We start from the raw sequence: 25,972 nt of genomic DNA, 5'->3' as shown, positions 1-25,972 counted from the left end.
GTAAAGAAAACTTCTGAAAGCAAAATATAGCATAATAATAATAGTACAAAATGTTTTTGTATGCTAGTGAGTAAACAATCATTAATTAGCCCAAGATAGAAGGAACTATTTCAAAAATGTGACTAGCCTAAATTGTCTAAAGACAGTTTTCCTGTTTACATTTTGAGTGTTTGTATCAGTCAAGCCTAACATAAGCCGCTGTAACTGCAACAATTCTTATTGTTGCTTGTTCCCAAAGCAATTAGAAAGGACCAACAGAAGACCAGACAGAAAAAATAAACTTCAAAGTGATAACTGATTAAGATATTTTCTCGTGTACACACCTCTAATCTACACAATACAGTTGCCATAAATTAAATACCATTCTAAATGAAAAAATGAATCTAACATTCTTCTCCTCCTGAAGCATAAAAACACCATCCATGGCATAGCAATGCATCTAACAGAATTTATGACCATCTGGCCAACTCCTCATCTATTGCATTAACTACCAAAGCATGGGGTTATGTATTATTTAACAACAAATAAACTTTTACAACAGAAAAATTAGGAATAAATACACATTTTAAGAACACATTTTCTCTTCAGGTAAAGTGTTTCTTTAGATATCACCAGAAAGTAAAAAATACAATAAAAATAAAAAAATAAAATAGTCCCACTAAGGTTTGGAACATCACTAAGCATTCAGCTGCTGAAGCAGGGCATGTTTCAGACTCAGGATTTTAGATTTCTTCTTTAATTTTCCTTCTGTGTCTGTTCTTAAAGCAGAAAAGTACTGAAAACCAGAAGGGATTCTTAAATAAGACATCCTAAAAAATTTAAAATTCAGAGAGCTATGTTTAAAAGTCAAATGACACACAGTAAAATGCATTCACTCATTTCCAGGACTCCTTCCTATCTCAAAGCATGCATTTCTCCAAAATGCTGCAGTTAGGTATCTCCTTTTAATTAGTAAAATAACCATGACTTCCTTTTTTTTCAAAAAATACTGATCTTTCTGAAATGGCACAGAGAGCTTCCCAGGAAGTGGAGTTTCAGGACAGAAACATCTTACTCTATGCCATTAGCCTACAGTTTGCTGCACGTAAAAATCCACAGAAGGGAGCTGCTGCCAGCGCTTCCTAAAGAACACAGCACACTGCCTGGGAATGCAAAAACTGCCATAGGAGACTGGAAGGATACAAGGAGTTTTCTGCTGTCAGAAACAGTACTTCCTCGTTAGGAGGGTGAAGGGAAGGGAAGAAAAGCTGTGCTTGGTTGAGAAAAGGAGAGAAAAAGAAAATAGCATGGTTTAATGCTATCACACGTGCAATCAATTGCAGTAAGACTAACTAGAGAAAACAAGGGTGATACCTAGATTTCATACAATACTTCCACCCAGATCAATGGATTTAAAAACAAGAAAGAGAATATTAAAAATCCAGAAATAACCACAAAGAAAAAGAAATCACTTCCCCCTTCTTCCCCCCTCCCCAGCTTTAAAATATATTGTAGAAAACAACTTGGATTGATGAATCTACTTTGAAACTAGTACTCGACACAATGACAAAAGAGAAAAAATTGATCCGTTTGAACTGGAATAAAGTTGCTCCGTATAACAGGGAGACCTATTTCTGAAAATCAGTTCCCATAGTTACCATAAGCTGCATTTCAAAGATTTAATGTTGACCTAAAGCACTTTCTTCTAAGTCTTTCATATAAGTAAGATTTTTCAAAAGACTTGAAACACACGATCTTCTAGCCTAAGCTTTACAGTGACTGTATAATAAAATTACTTTTTGTTACATGCTTAAAATAAACAGTTTCTACAGTTTGTGTTCATTTCGGTTTTCACCCCCATATTGTCAAAACACATAGCTATATATAGGTATATATATTTACACAAAACCACTCACTCCCTGAAAATAACGTTTGTGTTAAGGAGAAAGCCTAGATGCCTGAACCCCCACTTGATTCTTTCAGTAGCTGGTACCACAGCAAAAACCCCAAACACCAAAGGAGAGGAAGACAGGATACAAGTTCCAAACATACATAACAAATCACACTCACATTAAGTTAACTGGCGGTTCCTTCTTCAGGTATCTATGCTGGCAACTGTCCTTCTAGTAATGAGCTAGCAGTTAATTCTTACCTAAATAAATACAGTGGTAATGATCAACTAGAAATTACCTGCATTTTCCCTGTTTTGTCTAGGTCTGACCGTATGTAATTAGCTTATAATTACTTTAAGTAGTTTGCTTAGCATTCTATTTATAAAACTGATTAGGTGCTGCTAAGCAGAGCAGGCAACAGTTTAACACTTTGTTTTGATGTTGGAAGCAAAGGCTCAGGGAAGGGGAGAGGCAGTGAGGATGGCAGAGAAAAAAATTTCAAAAAGATTACTACATTGTAGGGGGTACAAATCTGTTGCTTTGTGCCTGTTTTAAATTTGTGTGTTATTTGGTTAAACAGCATCATTAGAATTTTGAAATGATAATTATTAAACATTTAATTACTTAAATAGGTCTGAAGAATATTCAGCCGTACTGACTACTGTTGACTCCTCCTGGAGAGAGAAAATGATGTTGTCCTGTCTTGGGAAAGAGGGAAATCCAGGTTCCAGGAAAATGAGAAAACCACTGTTGAGGTCACAGACTGAGGCTAAGCTAACTGAACATGATGTGAAAAACTAAAGGACAGGAATTAAGAAATTGCTAGATGTGTCAGAAAACATAGTAAAATGATGAAAAAACCCACACAGAAACATGGCTGGATTACACAAATGGTTAAAGGGAATCACAGAATGACAGGGCTTGGAAGGGACCTCAAAAGATCATTTAGTCCAACCCCCCTGCCAGAGCAGGATCACCTAGATTAGGTCACACAGGAACGCACCCAGGTGGGGTTTGAATGTCTCCTGAGAAGGAGACTCCACATCCTCTCTGGGCAGCCTGTGCCAGTGCTCTGTCACCCTCACAGTGTAAAAGCTTTTTCTTATGTTCACATGGAACCTCCAGTGTTCCAGCTTGCACCCATTGCCTGTGTCCTGTCATTGAACATCACTGAGAAGAGCCTGGCTGCGTCCTCCTGACACTCACCCTTTCCATATTTATATATATTGACAAGGTCACACCTCAATCTCCTCCAGGCTCAAGAAAGACAGATCCCTCAGCCTGTCCTGATAAGGAAGGTGTTCCACTTCCTTTTTCATCTTTGTGGCCCTGTGCTGGCCTCTTTTGAACAGTTCCTTGTCCTTCTTGAACTGAGGGGCCCAAAACTGAATACAATATTCCAAATGTGGTCTCACCAGGGCAGAGAGAACCTCTGTCAACCCACTAACTTGACCCTTCTAATGCACCCCAGGATGCCATTGGCCTCCTTGGCCATAAGAGCACATTGCTGGCTCACAGTCATCCTTCTTGTCCATGAGGACCCCAGGTCCCTTTCCCCTATGGCTGCTCTCCAACAGGTCCATCCCCAACCTATAGTGGTACCCGGGGTTGTTCTTCCCCAGATGCAAGCCTCTACAACTTTCCCTTACTGTATTTCATTACATTTCTCCATGCCCAGCTCTCCAGCCTGTCTAGGTCACACTTGACTGAAAATTGAAGAGGGGACCTTTAAAGTATCAGGGACCTTCCGGAAGGTGTAACTTGTAACACTCGCAATGGTTCAGTAAATGTATCTGTTACACAGCAGGAGACCAAGATTCTGCAGATAACGGTATGATAAATACCAAATTTGAGCACAGATGTAGAAAATCCAGGACTGTAAGGGAAAAAGGTAGTTCGGGACAGACGGTTTATTTGAGAGGAAACTGGGATTAGGAAAAAAAAAAAAAGAAAAAAAAAGAAGAAAAAAAGAAGAAAAAAAAAGAAAAAATTAAAGGAAAAAAAAAGATAAAAAAAAGAAGAAAAAAAAAAGAAGAAAAAATCGAAGGAAAAAAGAAAAAAGAAGATAAAAAAGAAGAAAAAATAAAGGAAAAAAGAAGAAAAATAAGAAGAAAGATCGAAGGAAAAAAAGAAAAAAAAAGAAAAATGAAGATTAAAAAAAGAAGAAAAAATTCAAAGAAAAAAAAAAAAGAGGCACAAGGATGGTAAGAGTCAACAAAGAAGAAAATTGATAAGCTATGCAAAATGTGACCAGCACTGCCTGACACACCCTTGCCCATGTTCACCACATCCTAATTAGGACCATAAACCAAACCAGTTGTTCTGAACATACCACAAGTCAAATTTGCCTTTTCAATCAAGAGAAGAGGGAAGGGTGCCAGGGTGCTTCTGCTGGCTAATAGGTGGACACCTACTTAGATCAAGTAACTTATTCCCAAGCCAGTGCTGGCTCCTGGTCTTTCAGCATCTGCTTCTACCCACCATACCCCAACACAGATCTGGCAGAGACCACCTTCAACAAACCGCTTCAATTTAACTCCTCATTTCCTCATTTATATAATGGACTTAATACTGCTTTTCTTATCTGTTTTGGTAAGATTATTTTTGGCACTCTCAGTAATACAAACAAGAAAGTAAACAGTTTAAGTTACTTAAGCTCTTGACATTTATCTCTTGCTATTTTATCCTTTAGGTAAACATAAAACTCAAGAGTTGGAGGTTCTGACTTTTCATACATACTGCTATACGTTGAACTTTGATTTCATGTAGCAATGTTAGAGAATGGCAGGTTAATGTTTACCATACAGAGCAAAGGGTACTCCTGCTACAGAACTGAAAGGAAGACACAATTCCTCACTTTACAGCTACCATACCGTCAAACAATACTCAGCCCCAGGCAGCAGCAGAGCCCCAGGTATTACTCATTCTCTCCTCAATCCCTCAGGAGGACAGGGTGGAGAAATGGCCAAAAGCCCCCACGGGGTGGGTTAGGGGCAGTTTGCTGGGGCAGAGGAACAGCAGCAGCACTCGGACAGAATGCACCCACAGTGATAACACAAAGCACTTGCCGACCAAACCACCTCAGCCCTTCCCAGAGCTGCACAGACCCACTCCTCCCTGACCAACACTTTTTATGGGGGGAGTATGATGTCATGTGGTGGAGAAGCACCCTTGGCCAGCTCAGTTCATGCCTGGCACCTCAAGAAAGTAAACTCTGTCCTGGCTGAAACCAGGAAAAATACATGAAAGAAAGAAATTTTAAAAAAGCAGGGCAAGGGATTAAAAGAAACAGTCATTTATCAGTGCTTATTAACAGCCCTTATTCCAAGTGATTGTAGAGAATAATATGCAGGGCTTCATCTTAACAACAATGAAGTAAATTTCCCAAACATGCACACTCTTCGTTCATCACCAAGAGTCAGACCAATGTTCAATGCATCTATCACAAATGTGCAACTCCCTGTCAAAGATTACCATTTCTTTAAAAGATCAAAGTAAAGGGGATATTACATGCAGGGAAAGAAATAATAGCAGAATGCTTATAGTTTATGCTAATTTATATTTATAGTAATTGCTCTATTTACCTTTTTGTTTTCTTGTAGTTTTCCAGCTGTAACGTCTGCATACATTTGTATCTTTCCAATTCACACTGCTCACACAGGTCCTCAAGACACAACAGATGATTCTCCATTTCCTCAAATTTTGCCTCTAGCTGGGCTATAAAAAAACACTTGTATGAATATCAAATTGTATCAACAGACTGACAACTCACCTGAACAGAAACAGGTACATAATTAACATGGTCATAATTACACATATATAAATGGCTCAGAAAGACAAACAAATACCAGTCCATATTACACAGTAGAGTGTGACAGCAGAACCATATTAAGAAAAATTATCTGAAGTTCCCTTTGTGGTAAGAACTACTGCATTTGCTCCAGCATCATGGCCTCACAAGATTGTGCTCTCTAAAGAAAAGAAGCATCCAGAACCCAGAATTTAATTTTGCCATTTGCACACACTGTCAGTTTACCTCTTTCTGCCTTCTACCTATCTGGGGAACAAAACTGTGCTGACCAAGATCAGTACTAATCTTAAATTATTTACATGAAACAAAAGTAAAGCTTACTGGGAAAATTTTAACTCTTACATGACCTTGTGATAATATAAAAGAACACAGACTTTGAAAGTTTTCTCTAAAGACAGACTCTTTACTGATAGGCAAATCTCTAAATTTAGCTAGTTTACATATCCATGCACTTAAAAACATGCAAGCCCCTTAATCTCCTTTTTAACCTTAATTGTTCAGAGTTTCAACTTAAAAGAAATTATGCCTATTATTTAAATTATTTATCTGTACAGATGACTTGAAGAGGTGGGAAAGGAAAGAAGACAAAGAAAAAAAAAGCAAGTATTGGGTTTGCAAACTGGAGAACTGTCTTCTGTGAGGGATTCCATGCTGGAGCAGAAGAGTGACAGGAATCCTCCCCGTTAGGAGGAAGGAGCAGCACAAATAACATGTGATGAACTGATCACAACCCCTATTCCTCATCCCCCTGTGCTGCTGGTGGGGTAGAGAAATCCAGAGTGACATTGGTCCCATGAAAAAGGGAGTGGTGGAAGGGAAAGTGCTCTAAAGATTTTGGGTTCATTTCTCATTAACCTACTCTGATTTGATTGGTAATAAATTAATTTGATCTTCCCTAAGTGGAGTCTGTTCTGCTTGGGATGGTAACTGGTGAGTGGTCTCTCCCTGCCCTTATCTTGACATATGAGCCTTTCATTGTATTTTCTCTCCCTGTCCAGCTGACAAGGGGAGCAATAGAGTAGCTTTGGTGGGCATCTGGCCTCCAGCCAGGGTCAGCCCATCACAAGGCAGATGACAAAACGGGAACAAGTTTGAAGGGGGAGGGGTGGGGAAAGAAGAAATGTTTTCAGTTCCACAGAAGTGCAACATGCATTGTTTGGCAAACACTCAACTTCCTCACACAAAATCCAGATGCATTCAAAGGGCAAGATCATGACTACAATTATGACTGGTGGTCCCTTTTTTGCTTAAGAAACGGACTTTTCTGACTGCATTAGAATACAAATGCCTGCAATATGCTAATTTGCTTTTCAGAATGATTGCTCACTTAATTTGCAAAATTCACAAACACAGCAGGGCTCAAGATAATTTAGTAGGGTACCTATCAACCACCATTTTTTTCCACTTAAAAAACTCACCACCTGCTTTGCTGTACTTGCTATTGAAATAATATTAAAAGACAACAACAGATAATAGGGAAAAAAACCGAGGATGAAGAAAAGTGAATTTTAGAGGGCAACCGATTCGTAGCACTAGCATTTGAGCAGCCTCTAGTGGGAATTGCAGAAAACACTGTGCAAAACACTAAGATCTCTGCAGAAGACAATAATCCTACTTTGCTGCAACACCGGTTTCAGGACTTTTCTTTCTGAAGTGAAAGAAAACTTGGTTTTCACAAAAAAAAAAGTTGAAGACGAGTTCTACTGCAATAGCACCAGCTATGGTTGCCTCACCTACCCAAATGAGAACACACGAACCATGCTTTACCACCAAAAGAAAGTTCCAAAGCCACGTATTTAATCAATTTGAAACTTAAGTTGCAATGCTTTGATCAACTTGTATCTATATCCAGATGAATAAGCTCATACTTTTAAAAAAGAGTCTTTAGCAAAAACAGGAAATCTAGAAATTCTTCATTTCCAGTTTAGAATTCACAATGGCACGTAGAAAGAGTCTGCCCCAGAAAGCCATGCTCTAAAGAATACCTGTAAGACTACTACTTCTATTCAGCTCCTCAAGAAATCCCACAAGCAAATGGCCAGGCAACAATCATCATCTCACTCTGAAACAGCATCGCTATGGAAGTAGAAAAACATCTCCTCTTTTTAATCTTTTTGAGCAGGCTGGGAAAAAAAAATCCACTTAAAAAGTTAAGAATTTGCCTGTATAGTAATATGCCATGCCTGGTAGAAAAAAAAAACCAAACAACCTTGTTCTTTAGGCCACATCATTCCCATTACGCTAGTCTGGCCTGTAATTCTTATACTCTCTCAGGTATAACACCACTATTATAAGTTTTACTACTTAGGTGTTCTGTGGTTTTTTAAAAGTATTTAAAAGTTGGGTTTTTAGAAAAGTATTAATCTAGGACTCAATAACTTCCCACACACAGAGCTAATTTAAATTTACTGCACAAATTTTACCACATTACTGAAACTTATGTAGTTTTCTGCAGAAGTACAAAAATTGTTAGAAAAGTTAAGTCACAGCCATATATCAGAAAATACTGCAGTTTCCAATGTTTCCTACAATAACTTTAAATGCAGTTTTCTTGCACTGTCCCAGCCACCAAAACAACAGAAGACACCAAGGAATGTTAAAGACGTTTTTACAGAGATCATTCATTTTCTGACAAAACCGTAAAAGGGCAGAAAACAAAAGGATGGAAATAATTACAGCAAAGAAATTCTCTCTACCTCTAGATCAGTCGGGGCCACCAATTACTGAATCTTAAAATGAACAGTGAAAGATGTGTATATACAGGAAGGGCTCCATTTAACTGCAACAGTTGGAAAAAAAGTCTTTCTGCTGCTAAAGCAGGTTCTTTGTGGAGATTACAAAGCAAGTACACTAGGATATTTTTCCTCCTGTATTGAAGCCACAGACATTTCCAAGTTTACACCACCAAACTATATGCCTTTAATACATATACGTCTCCACCTTATACAACAACCCTCTCCACTGAAGCATTCTGCCTGGAGCCTATGAAAGAGAAAAACTCTCTGTTGAACATTACCCTGTATTATTCAAATTTTCTGGTTTTCCTTCCATCCATCCATCCATCCATCCATCCATCCATCCATCCATCCCGCCTCAATATTTTCCCTGATTTTCTCAGTAAAAGATAATTATTGTTTCATCTCAGACAATGAAACTCACAAAAGCAAGAAAAGTAACAGTAGTTTTTAAACAACCAGTTAACCACATAGGAAAACCTGTTTTAATTAATAATAAAAGATTTTCTTTAAACATTTTCCCAACCACAAGCCATTAGTAATTTACAGTAAAAATTTTTACAGTTCTAACTTTAAAAATAATTTTAAATTAAAAAACCTCACTAAATCCTACAGTCTTCTGACAAAATGTATATTCTAAATTTCTGCATCAAAAAACATTTCTCCACTTTTTCATGAGTTATCAATTGCTAGTGGTTAAAACCAACAAAATAAAAAAACCAAACAGAATTCAGAAGTCCAAGTTAAAAAGTCAGCTCTGTGAGAAACCTTGATTGATAACTACCTGATCTTAAATTCACTTTTACTTGACCAATGCCAGCTTTAAACCACAATTAACAAATAGGTAATAGTAAACTAATTATTTATCTTCCCCAAAGACACTCATGTCTTCCTCAAAGAGGCAAATACATGGGCTACTACTTACAACACTTTTTCCTGCCCCAAAAGTCCTGCTTCACAGACTCTCTACAAAGTGATGAAATGAACAAAAATTAATTCTATAATTTCAGAATACAAGATGTTGCTGGAAGTACACTGCATTATTCAAACTGGAAAAATCTTTGGCATTTTTATTTAAAAAAAAAAAGTATATTTCATTAAAACAGACATTTCTGCTGCAAAATAAGTAGCCAAAATATGACGTTCTAAAAGTAGTTCAAATGTAACAGAAATAAAAATCTTGTATTTAATGAAGAACATATTTTAATCACTGTGACCATCTATTTCACAGGTTTTACTATATTTCCTTAGTGTGTGAAGAGGCCTTTAATACCAATTCTGAAACAAATGGAAAAGGGCCTTTTTTTTTTAATGCAACAAATTGAACCCTGAAAAGCTAGAAAACAGCATCTTTCGTATTTCATCTGAAAAAAACCCACAACCTACTGCTCAAGGTTTAAACAAGGATACACTCCCTAAGCAGTGCAAAAAGTTTGTTTCTCTCATGGATTTTCAGATGCATCTAACCCATAACATGGAAAAAATATTTATTAAATAGGAAGCAATGGCTTTTAGCTCTGTGAATATATACCCAGATGTATTTTCTTATCAGTCTCACCAGACTAAATATTTTCACCCTACATTGGATGTCACCTACATTCATAACCAGCCTTTCTAAAACCACTACCTTGTTGATGTTTAACATTTGAATTTTTTTTTTAAACAGGTGAAAATTGGATTTTTATCAAGGTTTGTGTGCATTGATTTGTTGAAATTGAAACACATATTTGAGCAAAATGGCCCTGCTCAAACATAAAGCTTCTTTCATATTACAAGTATGTCAGATGTGGAAAATACCTGCTTGTCAATATCTCAAAAATTGGCTTAAGTGATGATTCAGATTCTGGACTTTGAAAGGGCAAAAACTGTCTGTGTCACTTTTATATCAGAGTAAATTTCTCTTCAAAATTTTCAACAGCAGCTACAAGATGTTGCATAATACCATAAATTTATCAAATGAAGACACAGACTTTATTCTTGAAGTGAGATGACTGATAATGCGAGTACCTAAGTTAAAGGACTATTTACAAAAGTGCTAATGAAAATGTGTCTTGTAATATACAGCAAAAGCTGTTGACTCATACCAATTTTACTAGGTCACTAAAAAGGCTCGTTTCCATTATCTGAAATTTCTTTTATCAAAAGCAGCTAGGGCTCTCTATCTACTTTCAAAATGAAAGCATTAATAGACTTATTAGAAGCATATCACGTCACAACACAGAACTATTAATTTTCTGAAATGATGAAGATTAGCCAAATTACATCTTGGACAACACAGGACACAGCAGTTTATAATTCTGTATTCACTTTTTTTTACAGAATGTTTCACTCATGTTTAAAAATCACAGGAACAGTATTAGTCATCTCTCAGATATGTGAATATAGTTTACATTTATAAAACCCAAATAGTTCAGATTTATAAAAACAAAAAACAGCAAGCAGAGTATCACAGCAAATTTCTGGCAAATCACTTCCATAAGTATGGATGTTTAATTTAGTATAAATTATGCCGTCTCTATAAATAGACTCTACAAAACTTATTAGAAAACAACAATTCCAAAAAAACTCACTGTGGCTAGGAGGAACTAATAAAAACCTCTTGGCAAATTACTTGTAATCTGACACATGAAATGAGGCTAGAAGGTTTGGTTCAAGTCTCACAACCTTAGCAGTAGACTTCAAAATTGATTCATTTCCACACACAGACTGGCTAATGCTTCCTTAAACCCTGCTTGCGCGGTATTGAAAATATTTGAGAGACACAGCATTGCCTTCTCCAAGTAATTCCACAGTCAGGGTGAGATTAATTCTGGTTCATAAAACTATAACATTAGGAATGGGAAGGTAACCCAAATTCATCAGGATTTATAGCATTTGCAGTTATGAACTATAAAGACAATTCCATTAGGTTTTTATGATATTGTTTATCTTTGGTTTACCAGTGGACTGCATCACTTCGTGCATGATGATATTAAAATCAGTATTTAAATAAATCATTATTTGAATTGGTATTTCCTTAGAAAATAATTGAGCTTTTCAAAAAGCCAACATTAAATGGTCACCACACATGATAAAGCCTTACTAAATGAGGTGGTATTAAAAATGGTAATAAAAAATTAAATATATTCCTTGGTGCAGAAAGAAACAGCAAAGTTATTACCAGCCTACCTAGGAACAAAAGCCGATTTGTGCATATCCACTGACCATAGAAGAATGAGAAATTAGCCTTTGAACACAGAAAAGAACTTTCCTTTTCTTCACATCAGATGCCAGCACACAAATCCAGCCCACCCCACAAAAAAACAAAGAGCTGCAATCACACGAAGACTTTCTGCATACTTCCCAGCTGGTGTAAGAATAGTGCAGGCAGAGTCCCCAGGGAACTTCCCTACTAAAATCCATGCACTGACAGCAGTTTTTCAAAACTTTAATTTGATGCAACTCTAACAGATTGTCACGGATGTAGCAAGAGGCCTACTGTCGACAGAAAGGCTCGCTACTTGTCAAACGCTGTGTCCCCATTTCAAGGCTTAGTAACACTAGAGCTTTTCAGAGACTAAGAGGCCAAAACATTTTTTCCTAATTTCATTTTGAACAGTGGATCAACTGTTTCATATGAGAGGTTTCCAGAAGTACTACACTAAAGCATTTATCTTTTCACCCTTTAATTCAAATAATTGCAAAGTTCACAAGAGCTGAACTTCAGTCTAATCCTCTGTACCAACTTAAACTCTTTTTATACCTATAAAACCTTACCTAGACTGGCTGTGAGGCATTCCAGATCTGCTAAAAAGGCAGGTATTTGTTGGAGCTGATCCTGTAGTTCCATCAGACTGTTTCTTTTCTTCTCCCAGTGCGCAGAAAGCATCACAACTTCACTATCCACCAACTGCAACAAACAGGATAATTACTTGTAAATTTACGTATCTATTTTGACTAATTTTTAAAATTCATACATCTGCAAGCATAAGGTCAAGATGACAAATTTATAGCCCTGCCACCTGTTCTGGAGTAAATATAGAACATGCTCAGGAAAGCCCTGGTAGTATGAAATATTTCTATCAAAATGCACTGATAAAAACAAAGTTAAAAAATTTATTTCTCAATATACTAATCAAAGCAGGAAATATTTTATGGATTTTATCAACCGTAAATAACACACATCTGGAATTTTGACAGCAGCATTGCACTGGTACACAAAATCAACATTGCAGGGCTGTAATGTAAGGCTTATTTAGAACAACTTAGTTTAAAATGTAGTTAGTCATATCAATTTATTTAATCAATAAAACCAAGTTGGCTTGCCACCATTTTCCCACTGCAGCTAAAAATCATGTTTGATTAGAAGAAACACCAGATCCAGAACTAGTTTCATTATCAGAAATTACAAGTCATCACAAACTTTTTTGCAAGATCGAAATCAAATGAGAATACCAATATAGCTTTCTATCTTAACAACAAAACAGAAAATGCTGCACATTCAAAACACTCTAGAAAAATGAGTCTTTTGAAAAAATTTGCCCTTATAGCAGTCCTGCTCTTCTGATAAACTTAATCGCAGCAGTTGCGAGTCTTTATGAACACACTTCTACATTAGTTCAATTTTTGTTGTTCTTTGATTCTTCCTTTTATTATACAACAGTATAAGAAGAGGATGCACGGTTTAAAAACTTTATTGATATAGGTCAAATTGTGTGATTCTGTGAAGACAGGAGATCTTAACAAACGTTTCCCTTATATGATGCTCGAATGATTCAATTATAGTTTCCCTGCTCTTAGCTCCATTACCCATTCTTCCTGTTCCATACAACTGCAGCCTGTGGCTGTAGCTGCAGACAGCTACATTTTCTGGTAGAAATTAGTTGCAGAAACAAACAAACAAATAAAAAAGTCTGGGCAAAGGAAACTCTCAAAGATTTACAGTTCTACTCACTGAGAGTAGAAGTGAGTCTCAAGAGAGACTCTTTTAGAATAACTTATTTACAAATCCTTCCAACTACCCACCCTATTTTACTAGACAAGGCGTGACATTTTATTCAAAAACCCAGTGAGTAATGAAACATTTAAAAAGACTAACACCTTTATTTAAATAAAGCCAAATCTATTTTTGAGAATGTGTGATTTATCTCAGTTAAACAGTACAGCAAACAAACAAAAAAAAAATCCTAAGATGGGGGAAAGCATCACAAATTTCAGAAAATTAAATGCAACTAAAATTAGAAGCATCTACAAACAGTATTTCAGGACAATTTTGTAGATGGAATTTGTAGTTAGCATCTGTAATTTACCATGGTAAGACTGTAGACAGCTATTAAAACTTGACACTTTCATGTTTCTTTATTCAACAGTTATAAACTACTCATCGTGTCTTATCCATCTGCTAGTAGCCAATACCAGATACTGGACACTGCTTACATGATTCTTATTTTACTGAACCCTGTATTTGCTACTTTTATAAAAACAAATGAAAAAAAAAATCCCCCACAAGCAAAACATGTTTTGGATTCTCCTAAAAGTAAACATCCAAATTTCATGGAAAATTTCAGCCTTTTTGAAACTGCTCACTTGAGTTTTCCTAAGCAGCTATAACATGTGAGATTAAGGTTACATTGGCTTTACACATATGAAACCTCATATCGTTTGCAGAACTACAATTTTTAAAGCAAACCATTGAAGGCATTAAAAAACTGGAAGCAAGTTATTTAAAAGGTCTTCCAAAAAACAAAAATCATCATGAACAGTAAAGCACACAAAGCTGGCAGAGAGAACTTCATCTCTAATAATGGAATGAGTGGAAAAGATGGGCTGTACTATTAGACAGGAGATAGAACAATGTTTCTCTTACCCTAAATACACTTCTTCAAAATATATTAAGTTGTGTGTTTTTTATCCATTGGAACAAGATATAGAGAAGACTCCTAAGAAAAGAGTCAGGGAGGATAGAGCAAGCCAGAGTGAAGGTTTCAACCAGGACAGTGAATCTCACAACTCAGTTCTGCTCTGCTTTGTGGCCACCACTTCACACTGTCTGCCCTGGGGTTTGAAATGGAAAGCCTGGTGTGGATCTCCAGGAAAGCTGAGCAATGCTCTGGTAGCACTTACTGGAAACTTTCTTTCCTTTCATTCCAGACATAAACCACACAACTCGCCACTTCCAGGACAGGAAAACTGAACAAAATTAAGGAGAATGGACAGACACTTCTTAAATCTTTTTAGCCAAAGAGGCAAATATTGCAGTTACCTCTCCATTAGGAGAGGGCAAATGGTATCAATGCAACAGCTCTACACTAAACACCAAAAAGCCTCAACTCCAAATACAGTCTATACTTTCCCAGCTCCCCACAGTGCTTTTAAACAGCTAAAGCAGTAACACAATGTCATTTTTGCACCCATTTACAGTGCATCACATTATTTAGTTTGTATTACACTATTTATGTTAAATTGTTTACATTGTTAATGCATACATTGTCATTTATTTGCAATGTTAAGATGCCTTAAGCAGTCTCAAAATAATGTTTCCAGCTAACTTAAAATCTTTCAAATCATGGCAGAAGAGTGCAAAAATCAACCACCTGAACTGCTGGATATTTTTATCATCACCTTCTTACCACCCTCTGACAAAATCATACTTCTCAATATCCTTTTGTAACCTCTCATCCCACAGAAAAACAGTAAGCAGATATAATTAATATTTTTTGCTTAAGTGCCACTATCTGAACACAGGGCAGAAGACAAGAAATTCTGGGTATCAACGTATCAGTTGAAAAGTAATCTAAAAGCACTAGGAAATTATGACACTCAATGTTTGTTATAGTAATTGAAGCATGAGAAAGTAAACAGGAGAATGAACTTAAGATAACTCTTGTTAGATGATATGTTGGGAGAAATACAGTCACAGAGAAATTATATTTTTGCAATACATACACTTAATACGTTAGGAACACATAGGCTGAGTACCAGCAAAATAGTGGAAAAGGAGTGTTGGGGGTGTTGGTTGACACTTGCCTGAACATGAGCCAGCAGTGTGCCCAGGTGGCCAAGAAGGCCAACAGCATCCTGGCTTGTATCAGGAATAGTGTAGACAACAGGTCCAGGGATGTGATTGTGCCCCTGTACTCAGCATAGGTGAGGCCACCCCTTGAGTGCTGTGTTCAGTTTTGGGCCTCTCACTACAAGAAGGACATTGAGGTCCTGGAATGTGTCCAGAGAATGGCAGCCAGGCTGGTGAAGAGTCTGAAGCACAAGTCTTATGAGGAGTGGCTGAGGGAACTGGGTCTGTTTAGTGTGGAAAAGAGGAGGTTCAGGGGAGACCTTTGCTCTCTACAACTACCTGAAAGGAGGTTGTGTTGAGCTGGGGGTCAGCCTCTTCTCGCAGATAACTAGCGATAGGACATGAGGGAATGGCTGCAAGTTGCATCAGGGGAGGTTCAGGTTAGAAATTAGGAGAAATTTCTTCTCAGGAGGAGTGGCTGGGCATTGGAACAGGTTGCCCAGGGAGGTGGTGGAGTCACCATCTCTCGGGGTGTTTAAGGAAAGGTTGGATAAGGTTCTTTAAACATGGTTTAGTTAGTAATATAAGTGGTAAGGGAATGGTTGGACTAGATGATCTTGGAGGTCTTTTCCAACCTTTATGATTCTATGATATCTTGAAGAATTGCAATAAACAAGAGGAACTGGACATTCTGATCCATTCCATCAGCTGCCTGTCAAACAACCTTAAAAGCACAGTAAAAACAATGCAACTTGATGTTTTTCACAAGCAGAAATACACAGCATCACTTTTGCACAATACTGGTTGTTCTCAGTCCAGGTGGGATGGAGTTAACTTTCTTCATAGCAGTTCACATGGTGCTGTGCCTGGATTTCCAATAAAAACAGTGGCAATAATACATTAATGTTTTGGATACTGCTGAAAACTTGCACAGTCTCAAGGCTTTCTGTTTTCCCCAGCCAGACACAGGCTGGACACAGCCAGAACAGTTGACGATTGGCCAAAGAGATACCATACTGTGTAATATCATGCTAAGCAATAAAATCTGGGGGATTGGTCTTTGAAAGTGGCGGTTGTTCTGAGACTTGCTAGGCATTGGTCTACTCATAGGAGGTTACGAGTAATGGCTTTTGCATCACTTATTTTTCTTCTGCCTTCTAATTATTAAAATGACTTTATCTTGAACCATGAGTTTTCTCAATTTTGTTCTCCCTATTTTCTACTCTGTCCCACTGATACAGCAATGAACAAAGTTGTGTGGGTGCTTACCCAGTGGTCAGGGTCAACCCAGCATATTAGTCCGAAAAATTTGTGTTCAAAATTATTTATGTGTTTTAAAATATTTGAGTGGCATTGTTATTTTTTCTTACCTCTCCTGCTTTAGCACAATCTTTGGCTCCTTTGTGAAGGGCAGCCCAAGCATCTTCATATCTGAAGAGAAGAAAGTTTAATGACTTAAATATTTTAATTGTATTTCCCCTTAGAAAGGAAGAAGGTTTCATGGATGCCAGTGTGCATATATGTACAGGGATTACCAGAAATAACAGTTAAAAAAGCTGTACATTTGTCTTGGTAAAACAGTAAATACCAGAAAGAAATACACAGCAAGATAAAATTTACTTCAATGAAAAAGTGATTAATGTTTTTTAAACTGCTAGCTTATGTTAAGATCCAGAAATATGCACAAGACTACATATAAAAGCCATAAGCACTACTTAGAACCCAATATCAAGAAGAAAATTAAAAAACCCATAAACAACACCCAACCGACAAAGAAAAGAGAGTATTTGTTATTGTTGTTTTAAAAGATAAAAACATAAAGGAAATTTATCATCTAGAGAGCTTCTATTGCTCAGAAAAAATGTGATTAAATAAACATGGGATACACTTTCTTTTCATGGTAACAACAGCCATACTGTCTCTATTTGTAGTGGGTTTGCGTGGCAAGGTTTTGGCAGGGGGGCAGGGGCGCTGGGCTGCAGGGGTGGCTTCTGCGAGAAACAGCTACAAGCTTCCCCTAGGTCCAACTGAGCAAACACCATCTGGGCTCAAGGCCAGACCCATTGCTGACCAAGGCCAAGCCCATCAGCGACAGTCACGGAGCCTCTGGGAATCATATTTAGGAGAAAAAAACCCCGCAAGCAGCCGATTTTTTCCACCAGAGAAGGGAGTGAGAAGATGTAAGGAACTGTGCAGGCACCAAGGCCAGTGAAGGAGGAGCAGGGAATGAGGCGCTCCAGGCACCGGAGGAGAGATTCCCCTGCAGTCCATGGAGAAGACCATGGAGAAGCAGGCTGTCCCCCTGCAGCCCATGGAAAATGATGGGGAGCAGAGATCCCACCTGCAGCCTGTGGAGGATCCCACAGCAAAACAGGTGGAGGCACCTGAAGGACATTGTGACCAGTGGGAAGCCCACAATGGAGCAAGCTCCTGGCAGGACCCCCAGCCTGTGGAGAGAGGTGCCCATGCCAGAGCAGGTTTCTTGGCAGCACTTTTAACTCTGTGGAGGACTGTGCTGGAGCAGTCAGTTTCTGAAGGCCTGTACCCTATGGAAGCCATATTGGGGCAGGTGGTAAAAAACTGAATCCCCCTATGGAAAGTCTCATGTTAGAGAAGTTCATGGGTGACTGTCTCCCATGAGAGGGAACCCATGCTGGAGCAGGAGAAGACTGTGAGGATGTCTGCCCCTGAGGAGGAAGGAGCAGCAGAGATAACGGATGCTGAACTGACCACAACCCCCATTCCCCTGTGCTTGGGGAAAGGAGGGAGAGAATTTGGGAATAAAGTTGAGCCCGGGAAGAAGGGAGAGGAGGGGGGAGGTGTTTTAAGATTTGGTTTTATTTCTCATTATCCTACTCTGTTTAAATGCATTTTATTCCATGTTGAGCCTGTTTTGCCCATGACGCTGATTGTGGAATGATCTCTCCCTGTCCTTATCTCAACTCCTGAGCCTCTCAATAGATATTTCCTCCCCTGTCCAGCTAAAAAGGGGAGGGATAGAGTGGCTTTGGTGGGCATCTGGCCTCCAGCCAGGCTCAACCCACCACACTGTTATAACAGCATGAAATCATAAAATATGTAGAAGTTGTAAAACATTAAAGCGACCGGTTAGGCCTCAGTGCTGGTCTCTTTCCCCTTTGTGCATTAGACCCTGAACTCAAGACACCTTTCAAATCTTGCTTTCCCTCCTGAATTTCTGTTTCATTAACACGACAGGAATTAAGGACTGAGGAAGCTTTAAAACATATTTATCACTTGGCAACCACCCCCACTCTAGTCACTGCAGAACATCCAAAAACCTATAGTAATACCTTCATCATCTTCCCATTTTCTTAACCTAATGAAGTTTTTTCTGAAATGATAGGGAACAGACACTAATAAAGAAATGGAATGTCATACCTGCTCAGTAATTCCAGTCCAGCAGAAAACTCTGGCAAACACTGACCAGTTCTATAAAACAAATTGTAAATACACAACTGTTGTTAATGAATAGAAAGCTATTATAAAATATGTGCACACACATCTGCATTTACAGATGTGCTGAGCACAGAATTTTTCCCTACTGTTCACTTTTACAAACATTTTGCCAATTCTGATTTAAATAAAAAATAAGACTCCTACACACTACATGAGTTCTTTATGTCCCTCAATAAAGACATTACACTTAATGTATTCTGCATTACAAATAAATACTAAAGAACCTTTGCCAGTTTAGTACTCTAATGAACTCCTATTGGATGCATATATTTTCATTTACAGCAGCTCGAAATATAAAGGCTAGTTATCATAAATTAAAGAAAATTAACAGTGCTGCACTCTCAAGGATGTATTATGTGAAGATCTTGATGTCATCCAAGATTCAGAATAGGCTGTTTTGCACTATCATCCAATTTGAACAAAGAAGAACAAAACCCACCACAAACCACAACAACATAAATGAAACCTTTTTTTTTTTTCTTTTAAACCAAGGGAAAAGTGATAGCATCAGTGAGGTGGGAAGGGACTTCAGGCAGTCTCTAATGCAATTTTCTGTTCAAAGCAGGACCAACTATGGGGTCAGACCAGCTTGTCCAGTTGGCAGCTTGAAAACCTTGGAAAACAGAAACTTCACAGGCTCTGTGAGAAACCTGTTCTACTGCCTGTTTGTACTGAGGAAAACACTTTTCCTGTCTGAATTGTGTTTCAACTTACACCTATCACATTTTGTGTTCCTACCACAAACAAATATCAATAGCCTGGCTCCACCTCTTTATAGGAAATCATAGAACATACTGAGTTGGGAGGCACCCATAAGGATCATCAACTCCAACTCCTGGAGTGACAACAGCATCTCTATTTGGGAAGCTATAGAGCTCACACAAAGTTTTTCTGAGTGCAGTCAGAAGAGATTGCTGTTAGGTCTCCCTAAATCCATCTAATTTTTCAGGCTGAATAAGCCCTAGTCTCACATAAAGAGTTTCAATCCCAACCATCTCGGTTGCCTTCCACTAAACTTGCTCTAGGTCATCAACATCTTCCTTGCTTTGGGGGCTCAAATCAGTAACTAGAAGAGGTCTAAGGAATGTGGAGAATAATCAGAATAATCACCTCCCTCAACCCCACTGCCTGTTGTCCTCTTCATACAGCCTGGGAAGCTGTTGGCTTTTCTTGCTGTAAGGCATGTTGCTGGCTCACATTCACCTTAATGTCTGCCAAGACACCCAGGATCTTTTCAGCAAAGCTGCTTCCTGGCCAGTCCATCAGCCCCAGTCTGTATTGTTGCAGGGGATACTTTCTTCCCAGGGAAAGACTGTGGATTTCTACCTCTTGAATTTCATTAAATACCTCTTGGCCTATATATGGTTCTATGGGCTTTCACATGCTGAGTTCCCAAAATTGTTCTTCATCCACTATTGGTCAGTTTTTTCCTTTCATTAAGCAATAGAGACTGGGGAGACCTTATGTGTGACAAGCAACAAAGGAATCAAGTACCTCATCACCTATATTGGCTGTCACTAAATGATCCACCCCATTTATCAACAATCCCACATTTTTGTTCAACCTTTTATTACCCAGGCAGGGCTGGAAGCTCTTCTTATCCTTGACATCTCTTGTATTAATTCTAAGAGAGCTCTGGCTTTCCTAATGTTATACTTGCATGTCAAAGAGGTTAAGAAAAGGGCATCAAGAAGTTATCCCTAACATCCTCCAGAACTTTTCTTGACTGTATCCTGCTGCGTTGACTTCTCAGCAGCACCAAGGAAGTTAAAGACCTCCACAGGAATGGAGGGTTAGCAATACAGAGAATTCCTCAAGTTGCTTCGAGAAGACAACATTCACTCCCTGATCAGATGGTCAGTAAGCAACTCCCATTGTAACGTTACCTTTATTAGCCTCCCCTCTGATCCTGACCCACAAACCATCCTTACAATCAAACTAAGCTACAGTTGTCCCAGAACTTCACCAACAAAGCCAAAGTCACCCCGGCATTTCCCTATTTGTGATGATTCAAGGGGTTCATTCAGTGCTTTTCTCAAAAAGTGATGGATATTTACAGCACACAAGATAAACCAAAATATTATGGACTGGAAACATACAAAGAAGGCAGTTGCCTAAATCAGTTTTATTCAAACCTTCCCTCATCCTTAGTTTACCTTCCAAGTCTTGTCAATAGAACCAATTTTCACTTTTAAATCCAAAACATCAAGCTTCAGAACTGCATATAGTTTATTTCAGATGGCTTATTTTTTGTTCAGAGCCTGTTTTAAAACTAATTCATGACTACACACTGTGTTTTAGTAGGAACATGCTTTACACTAAAGCACATCTGAGCTTATCCAAAGAAGCATTAAGCATTATTCACAGATGTTAAGTACTCTTTCCCTACAGATTACACAAGTTGAAAGAATGAACAATATACTAAAACGCACAGGATAAAAAAAAAAAAAATCACCACAATTCTCACATTTTCTTGCAACAGAGATGAAAACAGATAATGCAAGAACTACATTGTACAAATAATTTTCCACAATAAAAAGGCTCATATTTTTGTTCTTACACTAAAAAACCTTGAATCACAACTTTAGTAAATGAGATTAACAGATACTGTAAACAATTAATTATACTTGTGTACTGAAACCTGAATCTTGTATAAGGTACTACATTAAAGTTGAATATTTACATTATTTCATTAGTCATTTATAAATTGATTAATGGCCTTCACTAATTATTTATGCCTATCAGTCAAGGTTCTATTAAGTGAAGCATTTCCTCAATATTAGGCCTAAGCTTTTCTATTATCAAAATAATATTCTATAACATTTTATGAAAATGTTTTTGTAAATGTCTCATATTTTTCTTTAGCAAGAACATCCTAGATCAATGCTATATGTTAATATCTTCAGAAGTACCTCTGCCTGCTTTTTTTTGCTTCTCTTGATTTGTCACCCAAAGTCTTCAACCTAAAAGCAAAACACAAAAACATCAGATATTTCCAACACCAAAAAACCAGAGAACAACTTGTCTGAACACAACACGTGTTAATTCCAGTCTATTATAGTTAATTTTGTTTCAGCTTATTTCAGAAATAAATCAAACTTCAGTTAGTTTTGTGGAGACTGTCATATGAAATTGTTTCCACCTACTCTCCTTTTAAATGATGAGATTTTTCCACAATGCATCAAGCAATTGGGTAGCAAAAGTTTAATGGGAGCTATATATCCAAGTCATCCAGCTCTTGATACTGTTTCCTTAGCAGACAGGTATTAAATATCTGCACAGAAATAATCAACCCTATCCTGAAGAATACCCTTTACAAGAAGGTGTATATGCCAAGGGAAAGCATGACAGTCACATAGAGACATTTGTACCCACTTGACACAAGTCTGCCAAAACAGAACTAGCACAAGCACAACTTTTCTTCTCCCAGCTATTAGAATGTGCAGCAGCATCACCACAACACACTGCTACTGAGCAGATCTGATGCTTGTTGCACCCACAGCTGAGTTGACACTGACTGGTATCTTCTTCCTAAAGTAAAACCCTCAAAACCAAATCACCCATCCCCCCAAAACACTCTAACCGAACAACAAATTATCCCTCCCCCCCAGAAATTTTCTGTTCTTTTTTCTTTTTCAGTCAATCTGTATATACTAGCCAAGTCGGTGCTCATATATACCATGTATTGCTCATATCTCGCTGTGGCAGAGCAAGAACCAAAACTTTCTGCTATTCTCTGACCACTAAGATGATGCATATCCTCAGCTTCTATGCCTTTTGGAGTCCCAGCTGTCCAGGACACACAAACATGAACAAGATGGAAATGAGCTATGAGCTCCCCAGATATCCTACAGACCAAGTGACCAAGAACCACCCCTAATACACAGATATTCAGGGTGCTTCTAGGACAGGCCCAATCACTTCCTCAGTCATAACCACCACCAGTTTTCAGGAACTAAAAAAAAAAGAAACCTCACAGCTCAACATCAGAATAGGTGGCTATCAATCTGAGAAAAGACATGCTAAGCCAGGTCTCCACTTCTGGTTAGAAAGCTGTTTGTAACAGTCAAGCCAAGCAACAACAGCCACAGCACACTGAGAAGTAACGCCGCAGCAGAAAGCCCAGCAACTGGCCCTCTGCCACACCCCCCAGTATACACCTCAGCCTGCAAGAGCAGCACCGTTTTGCATACTGGGCATGAAGGAAATGCTGGGTCACAACTACCAGTTCTCTTATTGTGAGTATCTGCCAAGCAGTCAGGAGTGAAGGTTGAAGAGCTCACCACTGGACCACACAGTATCAGTTTCCTTTCAGCAGTGTTCTCTGCACAAACCAGCCACAGTGCGAGCCACATGACTCAGGCTGGCAGAAGCACACAAATTACTGCCTGGTCACAAACACAGCTCACTGTTCTGGTTCTGTTATTTATTTGGTTTGTTGGGGTTTTTTGTTTGGTTTTTTTTTTCCTCTCCTGCAAAAGATTGGTTGAAGGTAAATGGGTCAAATTCTAGATACCTCTCTCACAAGATGCACATAAGTGTAGACAGCAGACAGCTGAGCAGGGGAAAGGGGAATTCATTTATCTGTGCACAGAAATGGCCAAGAAGCCTAAATGGCTCTTTCTTTAGCTCACACAACCCCAGATTTAATCTTTTTCAGCTGCATACAAATGTTCCCTTATTCCTTTGGAAGTGATATTCTTTTCTTAAAAGCCTCAGAAAAAACTTCTCCCAATGTTTCAAGAAATCCAACTGTCCCACTTTGTAAGCATCCATGTGTAATTAACAAGCTGGCCACAATGGCCCAGCATTCTTGACATCAGAATTACTTTATTTGGGTTTTGACCATTTTGAGATAAAGTCTTAATAGCATAAAATGATCTCTATTACCACTTTGGTGGTGTAGAGAATAGGGTAATCCAGAACATGATGGCACCGTGGTTGCATTGTCTAGGAAAGGAAAGGGGGCAAAACAGGACAAGCACGTTCTGGCCTGAATCCATGTGCACACTAGAGGGAAAAGCCCTATGCCCTCCACAGTCTCTGCTAGTATGGCTCTGAGATACATGGTCCCAAAGGCAACAAAGAATACACTCTAGATACACACACACATCAAAAAAAACCCAAACCCAAACCCAAAACTTAAATGGACACTTCAAGAAGGGCAAATTAACGGAGCTGCTAAAACACAAAGATGGACACAATGAAGTCAGAGGCTGTTTCTGAAGCAGAACAAAACACTGCAGCACAAGGAAGATGGTAAATTAGAGACGACAAGAAAACATATTTACTCCGCTGCAGCAATACATGGAGATACAGAGTTAAACAACCCTAAGATCCAGCACATTATGACCTTCCTGCTGTCCTCTTTCAACATGCAAAACCCACCTTTTTCAAAAGATCCTTACACTGTACACAGGCATCAAACCCTGTGAGAAGTTCTAAAAATAACAGCCAAACACACAGACAACAAGAAAGCCATGCTTTCAGTGTGTATTCTTAAGAGATTTTAATATTCAATTACCATTTGTTAAGACAAAACAGAAAACATATAAGCAGTTTATCTAGTTGATTGGTAGCTTATTCTATCAATTGCTCCGGACCACCATATACTGGTGCAAATAACTTATTACAAACTATTAATTTTAAGTTTCTGGAGCACACAGACACCCATTACTATATATAAATGTCTACCATAGGGCTATTATAAGGCAGACTCAATGTTGCCAGAGACCATTCCGTTTTTAAAAGCAATTGATTAGAACACGATACTCTCCTGCGGCTCATTACCAGCCAACAGTTTTGCAGCACAGGCATGACCTTTGTCTCCAGCCATCCGCTGACTTCCAGGAACATCCATTTGGACCACCTCGTTATACTAAAAATAGCACTGATAGAGGGCTTGTCTAAAAGCCTCCACTACTTTATGAGGAAACGTAGGAACAGCATCTTTCTGCTTTTTAATGTAAACAGAACGTATTCTCCTTATCCTGTGCTTCTCCTCCCCGAGCGAGAGCAACTCCTCTCCCAAGGAAACAAATGCTTTCCGTACGCCAGATAGTACGGAGATGCTCTGTAAGAAGTTATAGTAGCCTATAAAACCTGGAGGGTCAGTTACTTCGTAAAAAAAAAAGTCAAGCGCGTTGCTTGACTGCGTTCACATCTTCCTCACTGCCTCAAAAGAGCAGCCTCCGATTCCCCCGGCCGCAGCTGCGTCCCAAGCACCCTCAACTCCCGCCCGCAGCTGCCAGGGCTCACTAACCCGCCATGAGCCGCTTAACAGCAGCGGGGAGAGCTGTGAGGGGCAGGCTAGATGAGGGGCTGCGTTCCCAACCCGTCTCGGCACTTAGGGACCGAGAACCTCCGCCGGGAATCCAAGGTGAGAGGGGAAAGGCCGCGGGCCGGGGTCCCGCCTCCAGTCTCCTCCCCTTCCCCCCCTTCCCGGCCCCCGGTCACCTGCTTTCCCTCCCCGCCCGGCCGCGGAACCCGAGTCCTTCTCCCACTCCCCTCGCCCCCGCCGGGCCGGGCGCGCTACCCACCCGGCAGTGAGGTCCTGCTGGACGCTCAGTAACCGGTCCCGCAACGTCTCCAGCATCGTCCCGGCCTTCTCCGGCTACGGAGGCCAGCGCCGGGCCGGAGGGGCGGTACGGGGACGGGCGGCACAGGGCGGAGCGGGGCTCAGTCCCCGCCTCTCCCTCAGCTGGCGGGCGGCGCCGGGTGCGGCGCTGTCAGTGGCTGCTAACCGCGGCCCCGGCGCCCGGCGGAAGGACTCTCCTTTCGCTTCCGCCACGGGCCTCCGCGGAGGGAGGGACCAGGACTGGGTCTCCTCACAAGCTTATGGCGCGGCGCGGTGGGGCTCCTGAGGAGGGTCTCGTCTCCTCGCTTTGCGTTCCCGGTGTGGGCGCAAAGCTGGGTGGAAGCGCGCCGGGCGGTTTCAGGCATGGATCTTTGAGAAGCCTTTGGATCCCTAAAGCTGCCGCTAGAGGCTTTTCAAGTAGTGCGGCGAGCTCCGCGGTTGGGTTGGGACCCTCGCCTTCGCGGTTTGGACATCAGTGGGGTGGTCGTGTAGGAGCGACCCCGGGGAGCC

At 39.5% G+C, this 25,972-nt stretch overlaps 1 protein-coding gene across 1 annotated transcript in view; it reads right to left on the bottom strand.

Annotated features, from left to right (window-relative positions):
• Window positions 1-25,552, bottom strand: part of DTNBP1 (dystrobrevin binding protein 1) — a 75,779-nt gene extending 50,227 nt beyond the window's left edge. The window contains exons 1-6 of the mRNA XM_084280069.1: window positions 25,425-25,552; window positions 21,798-21,848; window positions 18,808-18,858; window positions 16,779-16,839; window positions 12,174-12,306; window positions 5,456-5,588 (exon numbers count right to left, since the gene is read on the bottom strand). Of these exons, the coding sequence (XP_084136195.1) occupies window positions 5,456-5,588; window positions 12,174-12,306; window positions 16,779-16,839; window positions 18,808-18,858; window positions 21,798-21,848; window positions 25,425-25,480 (485 nt within the window). The 5' untranslated portion in view covers window positions 25,481-25,552. The remainder of the gene's footprint in view (window positions 1-5,455; window positions 5,589-12,173; window positions 12,307-16,778; window positions 16,840-18,807; window positions 18,859-21,797; window positions 21,849-25,424) is intronic.
• Window positions 25,553-25,972: the final 420 nt, after the last annotated feature.

The sequence above is a fragment of the Gallinula chloropus genome (assembly GCF_964237585.1).
Source record: "Gallinula chloropus genome assembly, chromosome: 2".
Taxonomy (NCBI): Eukaryota; Metazoa; Chordata; class Aves; order Gruiformes; family Rallidae; genus Gallinula; species Gallinula chloropus.
Note: the sequence above shows the minus strand (reverse complement) of the source record. Positions and strands in the feature narration are given on the sequence as shown.